We start from the raw sequence: 17,325 nt of genomic DNA, 5'->3' as shown, positions 1-17,325 counted from the left end.
TTCCTTTAAGGTACAGGTGAGGTGATGCTAGATATGACCCAATTATAGAAAGAAGTGATTTTTCTTTTTTAAAAAAATCACTAATCAGTGATTAAAACCTTTTGATCTGATTTTAAATCTACATTTTTTCTTATTAAGATATTATAGTCATGTGATTTATTTCTCCCTTCAAGAACAAATATATACATGTCTACAGTTACAATGAATTAAACTGAAATAATTAGCACACTGTTAACATTCAGATTTTGTGCTGCGTCTTCCTCTAACATTAACTTTAAAGTAGACTGCTTCTATTTTGAGATGTAGAAAGTAAGTGAGCTATCACTAATAGTGTTAGACTGAGACTATGCTTGTTTCTCTTTATCGGTAGGTTTTGTGCTTTGTTCCCATATCTCCTGACCTATGGCCCAATATTTCCTGCTATTTAGCCGTTGACTATCTAGTTAGTCTGTGGACACTTTATTTTCTTTATGGACAGCTATAGGGACATAGCAATGGTGAGGCATCGTGTGCTATATGTAGACTATAGTCTACCTAATTCAAACACACACAGACATCACACACACGTACACACACACACGTGCGCACGCGCACATACACACAAAAATCTGCAGGTTGAATTCAAAGACATGAACAGTATATAAATGGTTTGAAGATGAATGAAATCTCATGAAATCCACATTGAATTCATCCGTCTTATTTGTTTTCTTTCCCCATGCCCTATCTATGCAATTCCATGGTGTCACGACTGCATACATTTCGCAATTTAACTCGAAAAATAAGCAATGTGAATGGCTGAGCATGACGTCAGTAGCTAAGTTAAATATCAAACAGCACCAACGGTGTACTGTGTAACAAATAACCACTGGGCCTTTAAGCAGGGACCAGACTGTAATGGTGGCAAGAGGGCACATCATATTCATTTAACCATGCTTGCAGGAACAGAAGGGGACGAGGTTAGCTGAAATAATAATAATAATAATAAAATGGTACTTGATCTAAAAACAAGCCAGAAGTAGTAGTAGTGTTGCTGTTTTCTTAAAAAAATAAAATAAATAAAAATCTAAAAATACGAAGTGAGTAGCCTTGGCATGCATTTTTATTTGAGGCAGGCAGGTTGTATGTTAGAAGAAAAAAGAGCAAAAAATGTATATAAAAGAAAGGTTTGAAATGCACATCACATCCAGCTAGACATCAGTAACTTCCTACTTACTTCCATATTGCTGTCTAGCGATCCTGCACTGCTGCGACGCCCACGCTTGCCTGCCCAGGACATGCAATACCATAGATTAGAGACTGAGACAAGACCTGGGTGATCAACAGCCGCCTTCGCTGATGCATTGTAGGATCCTCTAGTGGGGTCTGGAGATTAACTTTGCATGTTGTGATAGGACAGGAACTGAAACTATACTAGTAAACATTTAAAGCACAATCCTGTACATGATTACTCAGAAGAAAGTCCCCACTCTGTTTGGCGGAGCTTGCTCTTAAGTAAGTGTGCTTAGGATTCTAGCCTTAGGATGCAATTCACATCCCACTGACGTCAGAGGGGAAGCTCCCACTTATTTTAATGGATGGAACCATTGAAATTTAAATATTCTCATTTAATTACATGTCTTTCTCCACTGTAGTTTATGGGGGGAATGCTTGTGTCTGAGAATCCTTAATGCACTCAGTAGATGATATACTGTACAATACTTGTATTATAATGGCCTTCAGTGGGTAGGATTTTAATAACTGTTTTTATATGTATCAAGTATTTCTTAAATACCGTATAAAAATATTTCAGGCACTGTTGCAGTGCAGTCCTAAGAGTGATTATTCAGAAGTTGCACTGAGTTAAACTACTGCAGTCTTAACGTCTCCAAGGATGGGATAGGCATTTTGTCCGCATTTCAAAGTTTTAGTACTTGAAATTATAATTATTAAGATACAATCGTGGATTTCATATAACATTCTTCCATGGTAAAACTAAACTTAATTTTATGTAGAAAATTTAAACTGCAGTGCCATACTTATGGTGAGATTGTGTTTGTCAACTGTGCAGTGCTTACACATTTAAGATATAGCCACAATTGCCTACTGTTTATGGCTTTGTTTTTATAAACATGTGCGCTCAGATCAGATGCCAGATCTTACATGCAGGCCCCTAACTTGGTGATTCATATTCCTAAATAACTTATTTTGGCATCAAAATGACAGCATGACTGGCCAAAGACAGAACAAAGTACAGTGGTGCCCCGCAAGACGAATGCCTCGCAAGACGGAAAACCCGCTAGATGAAAGGGTTTTCCGTTTTGGAGGTGCTTCGCAGGACGAATTTCTCTATGGGCTTGCTTCGCAAGACGAAAATGTCTTGCGATTCCTGGGGGTTTTTTTTTTGCTCCCCACCCCCTTTTTCTAAGGCACTAAGCTGCTAATAGCCTTTTAGCAGCTAATCCGCTAATCCCTTAAACCTTTAATAGCCGCTAATAGCCGCTAAACCGCTAATAGCGCTAATCCGCTAATGGGCTTGCTTTGCAAGACGAAAAAACCGCTAGACGAAGAGACTCACGGAACGGATTCTTTTCGTCTTGCGAGGCACCACTGTACTCTGATTTCTAAAACTTACTACTTGATGCACCTTTTGAGAATGTACACTGAAATAAAAGCAAGTATGGTTGGTATGTTTGTTTAATGTTAACTTATAGACTAAGCAAGTATAATTTTTTTCTGTTCTAGTAACAAGCCATCACTGCTGGATCAGGCCAAAGGCCCATATAATCCACCATCCATTTTTCAGTGGCCAACCAGATGCCTACTGGATGAAGCCAACAAGCAAGACCTGAGTACATTCTGTTTCCGACAGAGCATGGCCAAGCATGGCTAGCAGCCCCTGATAGCCTTCTATGAATGTGTCTAATCTGTTTAAAGACATCCACACCAGGTACCATCATTACATTTTGTGGGAGAGAATTCCATGTAACTATGTGTAAAGAAGTATTCTTTTGTCTGAAAGAATACTTGTTCCAACATTCAGCTTCGTTGGATGGCCCCAATTTCCAGTAGTATGAGAGAAGCCTATCAACTCAATGCATAATTTTATACACCTCTATCATGGTGCCCTCTTTCCTTGCCTTTTCAACAGTAAGCCCAAATGTTGTAACTTTTCTCCTCAGGCAAGTTGCTCCAACCCTTTGATCATTTTTGGGCTCCAGAACAGTCCAGATAAAATAAAGTAGCCCCAGAGTAAATTAATCATAATTTTAGTAACTAGAGTTTAATGATGAAGCCCATTTCTTAATGGAGACTTGAGTTCTTTACATATTTTCAAGGTATAAAGAGTTTCTTAGTTTCCTCACAAAAGTCACACAATTCCCTCAATGCTCTAACAATATGAAAAGCTCTCTTTTTCCATGGTGAAATAAACAACACAGCTTCATGACAGCAACTTGTTTCTATAGTCCCTTTCTTATCAGGTTTTGTAGAGTTGCTTGCCTTTTCTAAGCGCTTAACACATTTTATGGGAGTAATGTTTTCCAAACTATGCTTAAAGGCTGCCAGAAAAGATACAGCACTGCACTGAACATTTCATATGCCAAGAAGGTGTGTAAACATCTTAGGCTCTACATTTAATAATACATATGTACAAAGTATTCTCTACCAGCCTCCCCCAAAAAGGGACAGAGGGCAAACATCTCTTTTGATCAGAGGAAAGCAGCTGAGTGCTAGGGTAAACATGATTGCAAGCCCTCTTCTGTAGGGGAGTGGGCACAATTCATCATCTCTCCAGACTTCTACAAAAATGAGCAACCAAGCCTGTGAATTTTTTCAACACACAACTCTAAGAAGCAACTTAATTTCACTTATCTTCCTTTTTTCTTTTTACCCAGAGCTGCAGATTGATGTGGCTCCCTTCTCTATAACCAGGCCTTGGGCTGATTAACATTCTATGGCCTTTTAAATGTGTTGGAGGGAGGGGGTTTATCGGTTTGTTTCTGTTTTATTATGTAATTTGTGTTATTTTGTATTTTTATGTTGTGAACTGCCCCCTGATTTTCAGATGCAGGGCAGTATAATAATAATAATAATAATAATAATAATAATAATAATAATAATTTGTTCTTGTTGGTATCCTTCTGTCTCAAGAGACAATGGAGTGTGCCTCTGGGGGTGAAGTGACCTCCCCAGAGCACAAGGAGGGCCTGTGCTGTGTATGGAGGGCCTGAGCTGCCCAGGCAACACGACCCTCCCTTTCGATGTCACTTATATGGCCCAAAGGAAAGCAAAGCAATGCATCTGGCACCAGCCTGGCTGCAGGAGTTGCCAGAAGGAGGCATACAAGGCACCATCCAACCGTCTTAGGGACAAGGACTCCACTCTGGATTTGTGTAGGATTTACTCCTTGGCCCTGTCTTCTCTTGAAGATATCCCGTTAAGGCAGCAGAATTTTCCTTCTTCTTCTAGATAGGCTACCTTCCCAAGTTGACAAGCCCCAGCTGCCCATCACTTCCTTCGACTATTTGGGTCTGAGGTAAGTTCATTGGTTAGCTGTGTTACTTTCATACTTTTATCTTGTGATAACCTGATAACTAGATACAGATAAACAAATCTACTATATCTACAATGAAGGGTTTTTTTAGTGGTGGTCCCCCAGTTTTGGAATATCTGTCTAATAAGATGTGCCTGGTGTCTACTTTACAAGCTTTTAGATGCCAGCTTAATAAATGATTATTTATGCAGACATTTTAAGATGTATTAAGATATAATGCCCCCATTTCTTTTTTATTTCAGAGTTGTCTTTTATTGATGTTGTTTTATTTTATTTCGACAGGCATATGTTCTCTGACATACTTTCAGTGAAGGGCAGTAAAAATGTTTTAAATAAGTAAATAAATAATTTTACAATTCTGTACAGTCATATCTATAGCTGCCTGAAGCAGGGCCTTCTCTGGTGTGGCACTGCAATTATGGAATGACATTGCCTTGAGAAGGCAACCTGGATACATATTTTCCAAATTTCAGGAAATTAGTACAAGCTTCATATACCTTGAGTATAAGGGACCACAATGTTTGTAGGTTTTAATTTAAGCAACTGTATCTCATCATCTTAAACTGCTTCTTGTCATCTTAAAATGCTCAGACTCATCTGAGGTAGGTTTCTGACTCAAAATCAATCCTACTCTTACACCACCATCTGGTCGTATTTCCAAAACAATCCAAACCCTGGCTCAAGTTTTTCTCTAACGTCATGCAGCAAATGGCTAGTCAGCTACCAAGGGTCTATTCCGGAGGTCACAGTACAAATTGCAAATATGCACTTCAGCTTAAAGATATTTCATTTGGACCTATTTATTCTTTATCACACAATGAAACAACTTGTGGAAGCTGTTTGGGCTGCATGAGACACAAACAAGTAAACCCAACTTTGTCAAACTGAACAAGCAGCCTTTAAAAGCTAGCCATTTATTATTTTAAATAAATTATACTTTAATAAATTGGAGAAGTGTTAAAGGACATATTTAATGCTGGAGACCTGGAAAACCTAATTCAGGTGGTGAGAATAATATAGACCTTAAAAAATCCAACATGCAGGGTGGAGAGTCCTTCATATGTTGTTGGACTACAACTCCCATCAGCCCCAGCCAGTATGACCAATGGTCAGGAATGATGAGTGTTGTAGTCCACAAATGTGTAGAGGGCCACAGGTTCCCTGGCCCTGAACTAAAAGATGCTTTGCCTTAACATTTTTGACATATTTTTCTTTTAAAAAGAAAAACATTAAATATCCAAGTTTTACATACATCATAGTCTCCAAAAACAACATTATTACATATTTACACAATCTCTGAAATAAAAATTATAAAGCAGTTATTGCCACTGTTTGAGTGGTAAAATTGTTATAATTTTTTTTTAGAAAAACAAGGTAACCTTTTGAAAAAAGCATGTTTCTACCTACATAACATACACATAATCTACTTCATCAGCCTCCTCCTGCGTTCTGTAGCAAAGCAACACTACATGATTTTTAGCTACATGCTCACTCTTTCTATTGGAGGGGAGTGATGGCATAAAATGACAGTGTTGTTTAAGCTAAACACTTCAGAATCTCATCGCAGTGAGGGCCAGTTCAAACATGTATCTTTGAAGATCATATTTAACATGAACCCTATAGATACACACATTTAAAAAAGTAGTAAAAGATGTTATCTACACATCTTGTTCATTTTTCATGAAATCAAAGGATCATCAGTGTAATGGTTCTAGGGGTTGCTCGTGCATAAGTTGCCTTTACACCTGGCTAGGTTGCATGGTTGAACCCTTTCTGTCAGGACAGCCTCAAGATCCGTGGCTGCCTCAGTCGCTGGCAGAATCCGTCAGTGGCTGTTTCTTAAACCGCTTCCAACATAGAAGCTGTTTGACGCCCAGTCTCCTCCCCCGTTGCCTGCGCGAAAGTTTTCTGCGCAAGGTGGGTGTGGGCAACGGAGTGCTAGTGCCCTCTCCGCTGGTCTCCTGCGAAGAGTCCGGGAGCCACCTCTCTGATTCCTCTATCTCCTCCCCTTCTGGTGTTGCGCTGATTACCTTCCCCAGCGGATGGGCTATCCCTCCTCCTACTAGGACCTTCTCCACCATCGTCCGGGAGCCTCCTCTCCGCCTCCCGCTCTGATGGCAGTTCCCTGACAATCAGTATCAGCCTATAATTTACACAGAATGTGTTACCATGCAAAGCATTTTACCTCTATGATTTGAAACTGCATGGATAAAACTTTCTGTGGGGGCACCATATTTGAACCCATGGAAATCACTCCAAAGGCCAACTTCTATAGAACTGCACCTGTTTCTAGTTGGTTCTTGGCAATAGGTAACATAATGAATGAAAAGAACACCTAGGTTATCCTAACCAATACCTGACTGTATGTGTGTGTTTCTTAAATTAATTGCACTGCACAAGTCCAAACATAAACTCTCCATAAATTATGACTCGATAAAAATGTTAAAATTAAGTTTAGCTGGGTTTAACATAGTCACTGCTTAAACCCTTCAGTCTGACGCCTATATTCAACTACAGAAAATAACTTGTCAGCGATGAGTATATGCCAACAGAAGGCATATGTTGTTGACATATGGGATGTTTCATGCTTATGAAAAATTCATCTTGTTTATGGTAAAGAATCCTCCAAATGAAGCTAGCTACATGACAATGTCTGAAGTAAATGTTTGAAAGCTCCTAGTAGGATGAAAAGTGTTAACTGGGAATCATGTCAAGTAATAGGTACATTAGTGAAAATCCTGTTTCTAAAAATGAATGTTGTCATTCTCAATGAAAAACAGAAAAATGAAACCATTCTTACATGAAACTAAATAATAACGACTGAGGCCTCATCCAAAGTCTACTCAAGTGCACATTTTTAAATAAAATTCTAAAAAGCGTTAATTCAGTGGACCTTTGCACTGGTGTTGTTCCATGCAATGGATTCATGGTTGTCACTGAATTGTCCCCAAAGTAAAGTAATATATAATAATTACTATGGATAAATAATTGTGGCTAAATAGAAAGTAAACCCGTTTGGTAAAAATAAAGATGCAGATATTAGTATGTGTATATTTTGATGCACAAATAGGCATGTGCACATAATTACACATAGCACATACTTAAGATTAGTATTGATGACTGTAGCACAGTAGAAGCTTACACATGATATTTTAAAGAGAAAGGTATACTTCACTTTTATATAGAGGTCAAAATAATATATAGGATGAAAAGTAAGCAAAAATTTAAATCTATTTGCTAGTGGTATATTATAATTTAGCATAGTGTACATGGTGTTAACAGGCAGAGCAATTCTACTAGCAACAGCAGGAACCAATAACGTGCCTGTTCTTTTGCACACATAGCTGAAATGTAGTGCCTGACATTCAAAATACACCAGGGCATTGATTTCCAGTCATAATCGTAGTGGCATTTTTCTACGTTCTGCACACATGGGTGAAATGTAATGATTAAAATGCATACATTCCAAAACCAGGTATAACATCTATAATTTAAAATATATTTTAAACTTCCATCACCATCCAGATCAGTTCAAACTTTAGGCCCAAAAGCAGTGGTGAAATTACTACTTTGCCAAAATGGTTCCTTCCCCATTATGCTGGCAACAGTAGTGTAGTATATACACAAGCCACAGTTTCAGCAAGATCTAGAGTCTACGTTTTGAGCAATACGATAAAGTAGCACCAGTCACACAACTATATCCGATTTATGTTTCTCTAGATAGAATTTAGCAGGGCTTCACTCAATTTCATTCATCAATATACTACATGGATACACATAAGCACAAAATGCACAAGAAGCAGCCAATACACAATGATTTGGGTGGGTTTCCCCCCCTAATGAAATATAAGGAAGAAAATAACAAAAAGGGACGCAAAACTAAACAGTTTACTCCTAGCATACCTAGCATTTAATTAACCATTATTTTATTATAAACTTACAATTTTTCTCTGTCTTCTTTCTCCTTTTAAAGTATACATAGAAAGCTACAACAGTTTAATATTTTCAAATGGAATTTTTGAATAAGCAGAGGGGGAAACAGAAAAAAAACCACACTACTAACAATAAGACATAATAAACTTTCTCAGGATTACATTTTTACATTTTCATATTTGTTAGTGTATTCTTTGAACACACTCACACACACACATATATTAAGGTTCAATGAATATATTTATCAAAGAAGGAAGAAATGCATACCTGCTTCAGAGAGGTCTCTAAGAGAGCTGCTAAGGGCACTCCTTTTGAGACCCTCCCCAGTGGCGTAACTGTCATCAAGGCAGGCACGGTTCAATGTCCCATTGCCAGACTCTTTTTTCAGGCTAGAGCACTGAGACATGCTTGGTCGTACTACACCTTTCTGCTTTTCAAGTTCAGCTGAAAAGAGAGCAGAAGCCAATTACTCTATTGGCTCTTTCAGATTGTAGCGCTGAAAAAAAAAGGTATGGACTCATTGCTGGCTCGTTAATAATTTCAATAACCCCAAACGCAATGCTTCTAAAAATTGGCACCTGGACAAATAAAGCTTGCTCCGTCTGCAAAAGGCACAGCATTCCAGAAGCTGGGCCACACACCGGAGGGCTTCAACAACAGAAAGCTCTGTGTGAGAAGGTGCATTTCTATTAATTTCAGTGTTGGGGAATATTTCATGTACCTAAGCCTTTTGCCCATCCCTTCTCCTTTGGCACCAGAAATGCTCAGAAACAGTACCTCACACAACGTAAATAAATATCTTTCATCTATCTATCTATCTATCTATCTATCATCTATCATCTATCTATCTATCTATCTATCTATCTATCTATCTATCTATCATTAGGTAGCAATGAACAAAGCGATGCTAGCAAATTTGCCATGTCTTCATTTGGTTGAGTGTCACTGCACCTTGGTAGTCTGTGTGCATAATTGTATCACAACAGCATACCAATTCTTCTGCCAGACTCCAGATGGCAGTGGCACATAACCATGTGGTAACAGTCAGTCATGGAGTTTAAAAGTGTGGTCAGAGCCCACCAGCTGAAATGGATGCCCTTGGATCACTGTAAGTCTCCTGAGGAAAATGAAATATATCAGCACTTAGTAAAACGTTCTCGTATTTCAGCCACACTTTCTGAGCAAATTTTAACTTTATAAAGAAATCTTTTTGTAAATATGCCAAAATAGATTCACCTAACATAATTAATTTTAAATGCTCTACTATATGTACCTTTGTACTTACACTCTATTCTGTGCTTTTCCATTTCTTGTACCTCTGCAACAGACTCCCTCAGATCATCCGTAAATTTCTTTCTGTCCTGGGGATTTGGCGCATTGAAATTTATCAAAACTTTTATATCTGCTCCCGGAACAGCTGATGTGAGCCGTATGCCATTAGGATAATCTAGGAAGTGGTAAAAGGGATATATGTATATTAATTTCTTTCAAGGGTTTTCTGTTCTCTATTTGCATCTCCAAATGTGAAAAAGATACAGTGGTACCTTGGTTTAAGAACAGCTTAGTTTATGAACAACTTGGATTAAGAACGCTGCAAACCTGGAAATAGATGTTTTGGTTTGTGAACTTTGCCTTGGAATAAGAACATGTTTCACTTCCTGTTGAGTGTGTTCCATTTGTAAACTGAGTCCCCCGCTGCTATGGGAAAGCACACCTTGGTTTAAGAACGCTTTAATTTAAGAACGGACTTCTGGAACAGATTAAGTTCGTAAACCAAGGTACCACTGTAACATCCCAGCACATCAAAGATTTCCATTACCACATTAACATTTCTTGGTAACCATGTGCAACTGATAGGATGAAGCAGGCCTGGAAGCATCTGTGTCTATTGTGCTCCTCCCACTGTAGACCAGGCAACTTACCCTGAGGGAGCTATGTATTGGAGTCTCAGGGCTTCTAGGCCTCTCTGTGTTTCTGGTGTTATTTCAGGTGGTCCAAGATGCCTACAGGTCTGTCACATTCTTTACAGTTTCCAGCAGAAACTGTGTCCTCTCTGTCACCGACTACCTCCAGGAATAACATGGAGGGTCCGAATCAACACAAGACCTTTCTGAACAGCCATTCAAAGATTACTACAAAACTATAAACTTGGCAAAATCCCACCATTTGCAGGCTGAAAAATGGGAAACAACTTTCTTAGAACCAAGAATGCTGTTGGATTAGTTGGAAGTCCCATCTAGAACAGCATCCTGTTCTTACAGTGGCTGACTAGATGCCTATGGGAAGTCTTCAAAGAGGGCATTTTATGGGGGTGAACCTATGGTTTATCTTGTAGACGGCTACTTGCTGTCATTTTTTCAGCCACATAGGTCTCCTGGGTGAATCAAATGTGTCATCATACATGATGAGGGACGTTTGAGGGAAAACAACAGTCACCACTCACTCAAGGATTTCCGCCATATACCACAGACTTGATGCAGTGGTAGACTGAATGATCAGTCTACCTGACAGGGCACTTCTGGTGGTTCCTCACACCCTCCAGACCCTGCCCTGTGGAACTCCCTCGCAGCAGTGGTTTGGTGGGAACTATCCCTCCTTCATTCATATGTCACTTGAAAACTTCATTGTTCAGAAAGGCCTTTGCAACATGAATTTACTTGTTAAGTCAATCAGTATTTTTAAAATGAATATCTTTAATTTGTGTTTATATGTTGTATTCTGCCTTGTTGTACTTTTTAAATGAAAGTGCATCTTATAAAATTGTAAATAGATAAATATCATCACAAGATTGACAGCTATGGCAATCAAATATAAGTGGGGTTCCCCTCCCATCATCTGCCCCAATCCTTACACTTTTGAGCCAAAAGGGCTTCTAAATAGAAAAGTACTAAAAGTACTAAATAAAGCATGTTAGTACTTTTAATTACTTTTAAGAAAAGTACTAAGTAAAAAAACATTAACACACAGTGATTTATTGGGCCACAGACAGACATTAGAAATTATATTATATAGAATTTTTAGCCATACATATAAAAGAAATATTTAAGATTTATAATCATTAATCTTAAATCATAACTGTAATGTGAACTGTAGAAGAAACACTAATATGCAACTTTCTGAGGATAAATAAATAAATAAAGCAAATGAAATTGAATAAGGCAAGAAATGTTTTAAAACTGTATAAAATGGATTTGTCCACCATCAAAAGAGGATATATAAAACAATGCATATTTTGTACAAAAATAGTACATATACAGCTGGATACACAAATGTTCACTTAGATAAATTCTCAGAAAGGGGTATGAAAATATCTTCTGAAGACTTTTTAAAGGTTAGAATTGGCAGGAGGAAGGCAGTTGGTGAATATATTTTCACTGTTACGTGGTCTCTAGTGAAAAGAAACTGCAAACCTTCATGTTTTTAAAATGAAGGTTTGTTCTGGAAAAAGTGGAAGTATCTATTTTGTCTTTCCCTCATGACCTACAAATGTGGAGATAAATACTTTATTTCCTTTCAAAGAATTAACTGATTCCTCAAAATACATTTTACCCTTATCTTCCACTCCCCGTTGCCAATCATTCCCATCACCTTGCCAGCTTCTAAATGGAATGCTTTTCACTGCCTTTGCTTTAATTGACAGAATTCTCAGAAGGTATATGAATTCCATTCCTTGAGAACAAGTTGAATCTGACAGCTGCAACATGCAGATAGGCTGGGTGGGATATTTGTAGCTTGCTGCCTTCAGCTACAATAATGGCTATGCATTGCTTAAAGAAAAATGCTGAAGGGGGAGAAATCTGGAGGAGAGTGTCAGGCTGTGTTGAACCAGACTGATCTTTCTCCCAAATATCCCGTATGTGTACATATACTAAACCATTACAGCTCACATTTTTCAGAGAATCAAGATTTCATACTTTATTTTTAAAAGTCTTTGAATGCTATTCTTATTCTGTTTCATAAACATTTAAATAAATGTTGTAACAAAGCAAAATCACACTATCATGTCAATATTAACAATAGGTTTTCATTGCATTTCTGCAATATCTTTTATAAAAAATGGGGAAAACCACTAGATACCTTGCTTTCTCAAGTTATAGTTATTCTTAAGAAATGAGGTGCACCAATTTACCCTTAACTCATATGAGAGGCTAAAAACACTTACACTGATTCTCAAAAAGGAGCACCTGCATTCCATAGAGGGAAAAGGACTGTCGAAAACTGTATGTGACTGAATTCTTCTTCTTTTGGAAGATCTTAGTGACCTAAAAATATCAACATGCATAAAAATCAATGTTGGAGAAAGTATTCGGTTAGTTAAAAATACTGAAATGTATGGACAATAAACCTTTAAAATATTACACCAGTAAGCACCCTGATGACAAACTCTGCCTAAAATACCATTTCCATTTACTAGCCTTTTGGCTTCCCTGCACAACTTTCCTAGCTGATCCTGAGCACTGCATACAACTGTAGTTGTACATACAGCTCTTCATCCACATATGAATAACAATCCATGCAGAAACCCACATAGTGCCCCTACATGGATTCTGCATTTAAGTAAGCCCCTTTACTTAATGGAGTCTCTGCATTAATATAGTGTGTTATAAAAATATGCCTGTCAGATACATACCACAAGCAGATCATTAAATAAAAATATTTCCCGCTGGTGTAATCCAAGCTTCTGTGGTTTATTTGGATCTGGAACTTCAAAGAGCCTGCAGTAGCAAACTAGTCTCCGATGTGGAAGAGAAAGGACCTGTGGGATATAGTACAATGCTGACTTTAGTCAATTAAAAAGGAGTTCAGTATTATTTAGGTGAAGTCTTTTCCACAACGGTGAAGGAGGAAATAGAAGAAGAAGAAGAGTTTGGATTTGATATTCCGCCTTTCACTCCCTTTAAGGAGTCTCAAAGCGGCTAACATTCTCCTTTCCCCTCCTCCCCCACAACAAACACTCTGTGAGGTGAGTGGGGCTGAGAGACTTCAGAGAAGTGTGACTGGCCCAAGGTCACCCAGCAGCTGCATGCGGAGGAGCAGAGACGCAAACCCGGTTCCCCAGATTATGAATCTACCGCTCTTAACCACTACACCACACTGGCTCTGAATAGCTGAAAATGGTGAAAATAAAAAACATTTAAGGAAAAGCTTTTCATTAGCCTCTCTTTGCACCATTTTGGATTTTCCCTTTTTTGTCATCATATTTATATATTGGTGGTGAACTCATATGTTATTTCATGAAGCCTGTTGTCCAATGCTACTATCATTAACACAGCGCTGTGGGTTAAGTCACTGTGCCGCTTGAGCTTGCCGATTGAAAGGTTGGCGGTTTGAATCCCTGTGACGGGTGAGCTCCTGTTGTCCAGTCCCACCTCCTGTCAACCTAGCAGTTCGAAAGCACATCAAAGTGCAAGTAGATAAATAGGTACTGCTCCGGCGGGAAGGTAAACAGCGTTTCCGTGTGCTGCTCTGGTTTCGCCAGAAGCAGCTTAATCATGCTGGCCATGTGACCTGGAAAAACTGTCTGCGGAAGAGGAAAATGCCAGCTCCCTCGGCCTTTAAAGCGAGATGAGCACCGCAACCCCCGAATCATTTGCGACTGGACTTAACTGTCGGGGTCCCTTTACCTTTACTATCATTAACTTTTCAACAGTATCCCGATTTTCCACAATAGGGGGAATAGGTGAAAATAATTTCCCCTAGCTCCATGCCAATGCATGTATTGTATCTGATACAGTATAGGGACTAAGGTTCCTTTACTTCAAGGTTAATACAGATTTTCCACTGCCTTTTCCACGAGATGCTAGCCTGTTTATACATGGACAACCAGAAGGCTGCTAACAATAAGTTTTAATTGCAATGGATTTTTATTAGAGTCTAACTTCTTAGATTCTAAGTTCTTCTTAGCCCCAGTGCAGAGGAACTGAATCTCAGTTCCTGAGCCAAAAATTTTAATTTGGCATCCATGACATCTAAGGAAAGATGCCAAACTTACGGGGGGGGGGGGGGAATCCTGATCAGCAAAGTGCCCTGCCACACATTACCCACTTTTACAATGATTGATGCAGCATGCACAATTTAAAATTCCTTCCATATGAGGAATATAATATATACTTCATATTCATACAAATGTTTTAATGAAGTGTCTCAGAGTATAACACAAAGTCAGCAAGAAAACATTTCTCATATTCAGTGTGCTTCTGAGCTCTTGCAGATCAGTTGCCCAATTCTATTCAATACATGGGGCAACTATAGCAAATCTGTGTTTCCTGATTAACAGCAGAATAAAGAGTGGCTCACTAAATGTTGTTGAACTCCAACTCCCATCAGCTCCAGCTACCACGGCCAGTAGTAAGGGGTGGTGGAAAATGTTAGCCTCTCCTGGTTTAGGGCATGAATCTTGACTGCCCTTCTGTGAATGGAGCAGAGTTCACTGAACAGTTTCCCCACCAACTTAACAATTGGATCGTGTAGGTTGTGGACATTTGGAAATTGGGATGTGGTATGGCAGGAGTTAGTGACTGGAGGAGCAAGTTAAGACCCAAACCTAGTTGTTCTAAAATGTCAAGTTCTAAAAGGTCAAAGCCAGAAATTCATCTTATCAATTAGTACAAAAATTACTGAGGAATTATGGTTTGCTCCAAAGAAAATTCTTATGTTTACTGTTTAACTTTTATTTTAGTTTTATTTTTTTCTTCTAGAGGTAATGCTAGAATTCTTGAGGTACTTGAATAACATTACTAAGCATATTCTATTTAACTTAATATGGCAATGAGGTTTCCTTGATATCTGGAAGCCTGGATACTTGCTGTCAAATGTCCCACAATAGTCACCAACAGCAGTATTCCAACATTTATTATGTGACAATATGTGAAGACCTTCATCTATACCTGTCCCCTAATCCCTATATATAACAGATAAACGGAAGACATGCAAGGGCACACCCAATGCTCAATGTTCTCCGTTTTGCAGCTTGTGTGTGTGAAAGATCCTAAAGGAATGTCTCAGCCCCACATTCCTCTACTGCATAATCTTGTGCTAAGTTTCCACACTGATTGATTAAGCTGATTAAACACTAAAAACAATGAAAGCAAAGCACATTTATGAAATGTTCTGACATTAAAATAATGCAGAAGAAAGTGAGAGATGTACGTTTAAATATCTGCAAATCAGAGGCCATGCACACCTTTGAGGGGAGAGGCAAATTGTTTTTAATCTTAAAATTGTTAGGAAATATGTCTAAGAGCAGCTCACCACAACTGACCTCAGCCAGGTTTATAAACAAAGCTGCCCCCAGTTTCACTTATGCTTCCTAATTACCGTAATTCACTTTTATATTTCATTGTTGTACCAAGCTCTATCTGTGTGATACTGAACCCCACAGAGAAAGCACAAAATGGAATGTTTACTTAGGTCAACAATTGACACTTTTAAATATTTAGGATGAAAAAGCAATGAACTGCCAAAATCTGAGTAACAACAAAGGATTTAAACATGTTAGGGCCATTCTGATGAGCTTCGCTTACAGAACAGAAATGAATATGAAAGGAAATACCTACACAACCAAGTCCATGGTGTAGAGATCCAATCTACAGCAGAAAAAGACACATACAAGTTCATTTAATTTCAGAGAAATACATATCATATCAAGCAAAGACTTCTTGGTCTTACTATCACTAAACTCCTATAAAAGCAAACATGCCTATAAATAATGATGGGCATTTATTTTCAAACCCCCTTTTGCACAGTTACGCTGTAACTAAGCAGGAATGAGCACAAGGAACGCTAATTTAATCCTAATGACTTTATTTAATCATTTGAATTGCTTTCTCACAAAGCTTAAATTCTACAGTGTAGTTCTGCAGCTTTCAAAATTCCACTTTCCAGTCTGTAAGGCAATGAAAGTTGTATAACTCTCTCTCTTCAATTTGGAAAAGCCATTATCTGTAAGCATACAAAGATGCAATGAATGTGCCCACCTTCCCATATACACACAACAGCTGCCCCACAACTTTGGAATTCTGTTTCTTTGGACTCTTGCCATATTCCTAAGGTGCAATATGATTTCTTTACTGGTGATGACTTTGGGTTGTTTGCATTAAGCTGGCACGCAGGGATAAAAAGATGTTGGAATATTTTCATGTTTAATATAGAGGAATAAAAACCTCTATGCTTTAGAGTGGGTAGGATATAAATACTTAGAAAACTAAAGAAACTATATAAAATAGATCCAGTAACTCAGGAGAGACTTTCTGAGCAGTCATTTATGCCCCCAAAGCTGGATATGGCTCAGTAGGAAATGGTTCAGTGAATGTGAACTTTTGCACATGTAACTTGCAAATGCAAAATATAACTTACCGGTTTCTTTCCCACTATGAGTTTTTCAACCTTTTGGACCTGTGACACATGATCCTCGTTTGTCTTGAGCTCCCGCTTTCGGATTCTTTCGTAGATCCCAATAAGCATCTCCCGTGGAATATCTTCACCATCATCTACACCTGCAGAACCCAAACATCATTGTTACCAGCTCAAAAACTGCAATACCTCTACAACTTGATGACACTTCTGCCTTGTAAAGAATGTGATCTAGCTACTGGTTTTTACACTAACATCACTGATACTAAATCTCTGCATGTCATGATCAGCATCTCCGAAGAACCTGCCATTTAACAATTAAAGAAGTGAATTTCAATCAATGACATCTGGATATATAAATATCGCCCCTCATTCTTGTTTAGAATTCCAGGGTAGTATACAATCAGTGAGAGTAATCATAAAACATCATAAGAACGAAGAAAACAGTATTTAAAATATACATAAGATTAAAATGCCCAGATAACGAAAAAGGTGTTCTGGTGCAGAAA

General features: G+C 38.3%; 1 protein-coding gene across 25 annotated transcripts in view; it reads right to left on the bottom strand.

The window, feature by feature from the left end:
* IQSEC1 (IQ motif and Sec7 domain ArfGEF 1) overlaps positions 1-17,325 on the bottom strand; it is a 306,001-nt gene that overhangs the window by 4,638 nt on the left and 284,038 nt on the right. For 17 of the 25 annotated variants that reach the window (XM_083420786.1, XM_083420804.1, XM_083420790.1 and 14 more), the window contains 7 exons: positions 16,820-16,959; positions 16,021-16,050; positions 13,095-13,220; positions 12,627-12,726; positions 9,750-9,911; positions 8,732-8,908; positions 1,214-1,263 (listed from right to left, as the gene is read on the bottom strand). In XM_083420786.1, the coding sequence (XP_083276912.1) occupies positions 1,214-1,263; positions 8,732-8,908; positions 9,750-9,911; positions 12,627-12,726; positions 13,095-13,220; positions 16,021-16,050; positions 16,820-16,959 (785 nt within the window). The remainder of the gene's footprint in view (positions 1-1,213; positions 1,264-8,731; positions 8,909-9,749; positions 9,912-12,626; positions 12,727-13,094; positions 13,221-16,020; positions 16,051-16,819; positions 16,960-17,325) is intronic. The other 8 variants (XM_083420791.1, XM_083420792.1, XM_083420794.1 and 5 more) reach the window with 1 other exon arrangement.

Source organism: Podarcis tiliguerta (assembly GCF_965153285.1).
Source record: "Podarcis tiliguerta genome assembly, chromosome: 2".
Taxonomy (NCBI): domain Eukaryota; kingdom Metazoa; phylum Chordata; class Lepidosauria; order Squamata; family Lacertidae; genus Podarcis; species Podarcis tiliguerta.
Note: the sequence above shows the minus strand (reverse complement) of the source record. Positions and strands in the feature narration are given on the sequence as shown.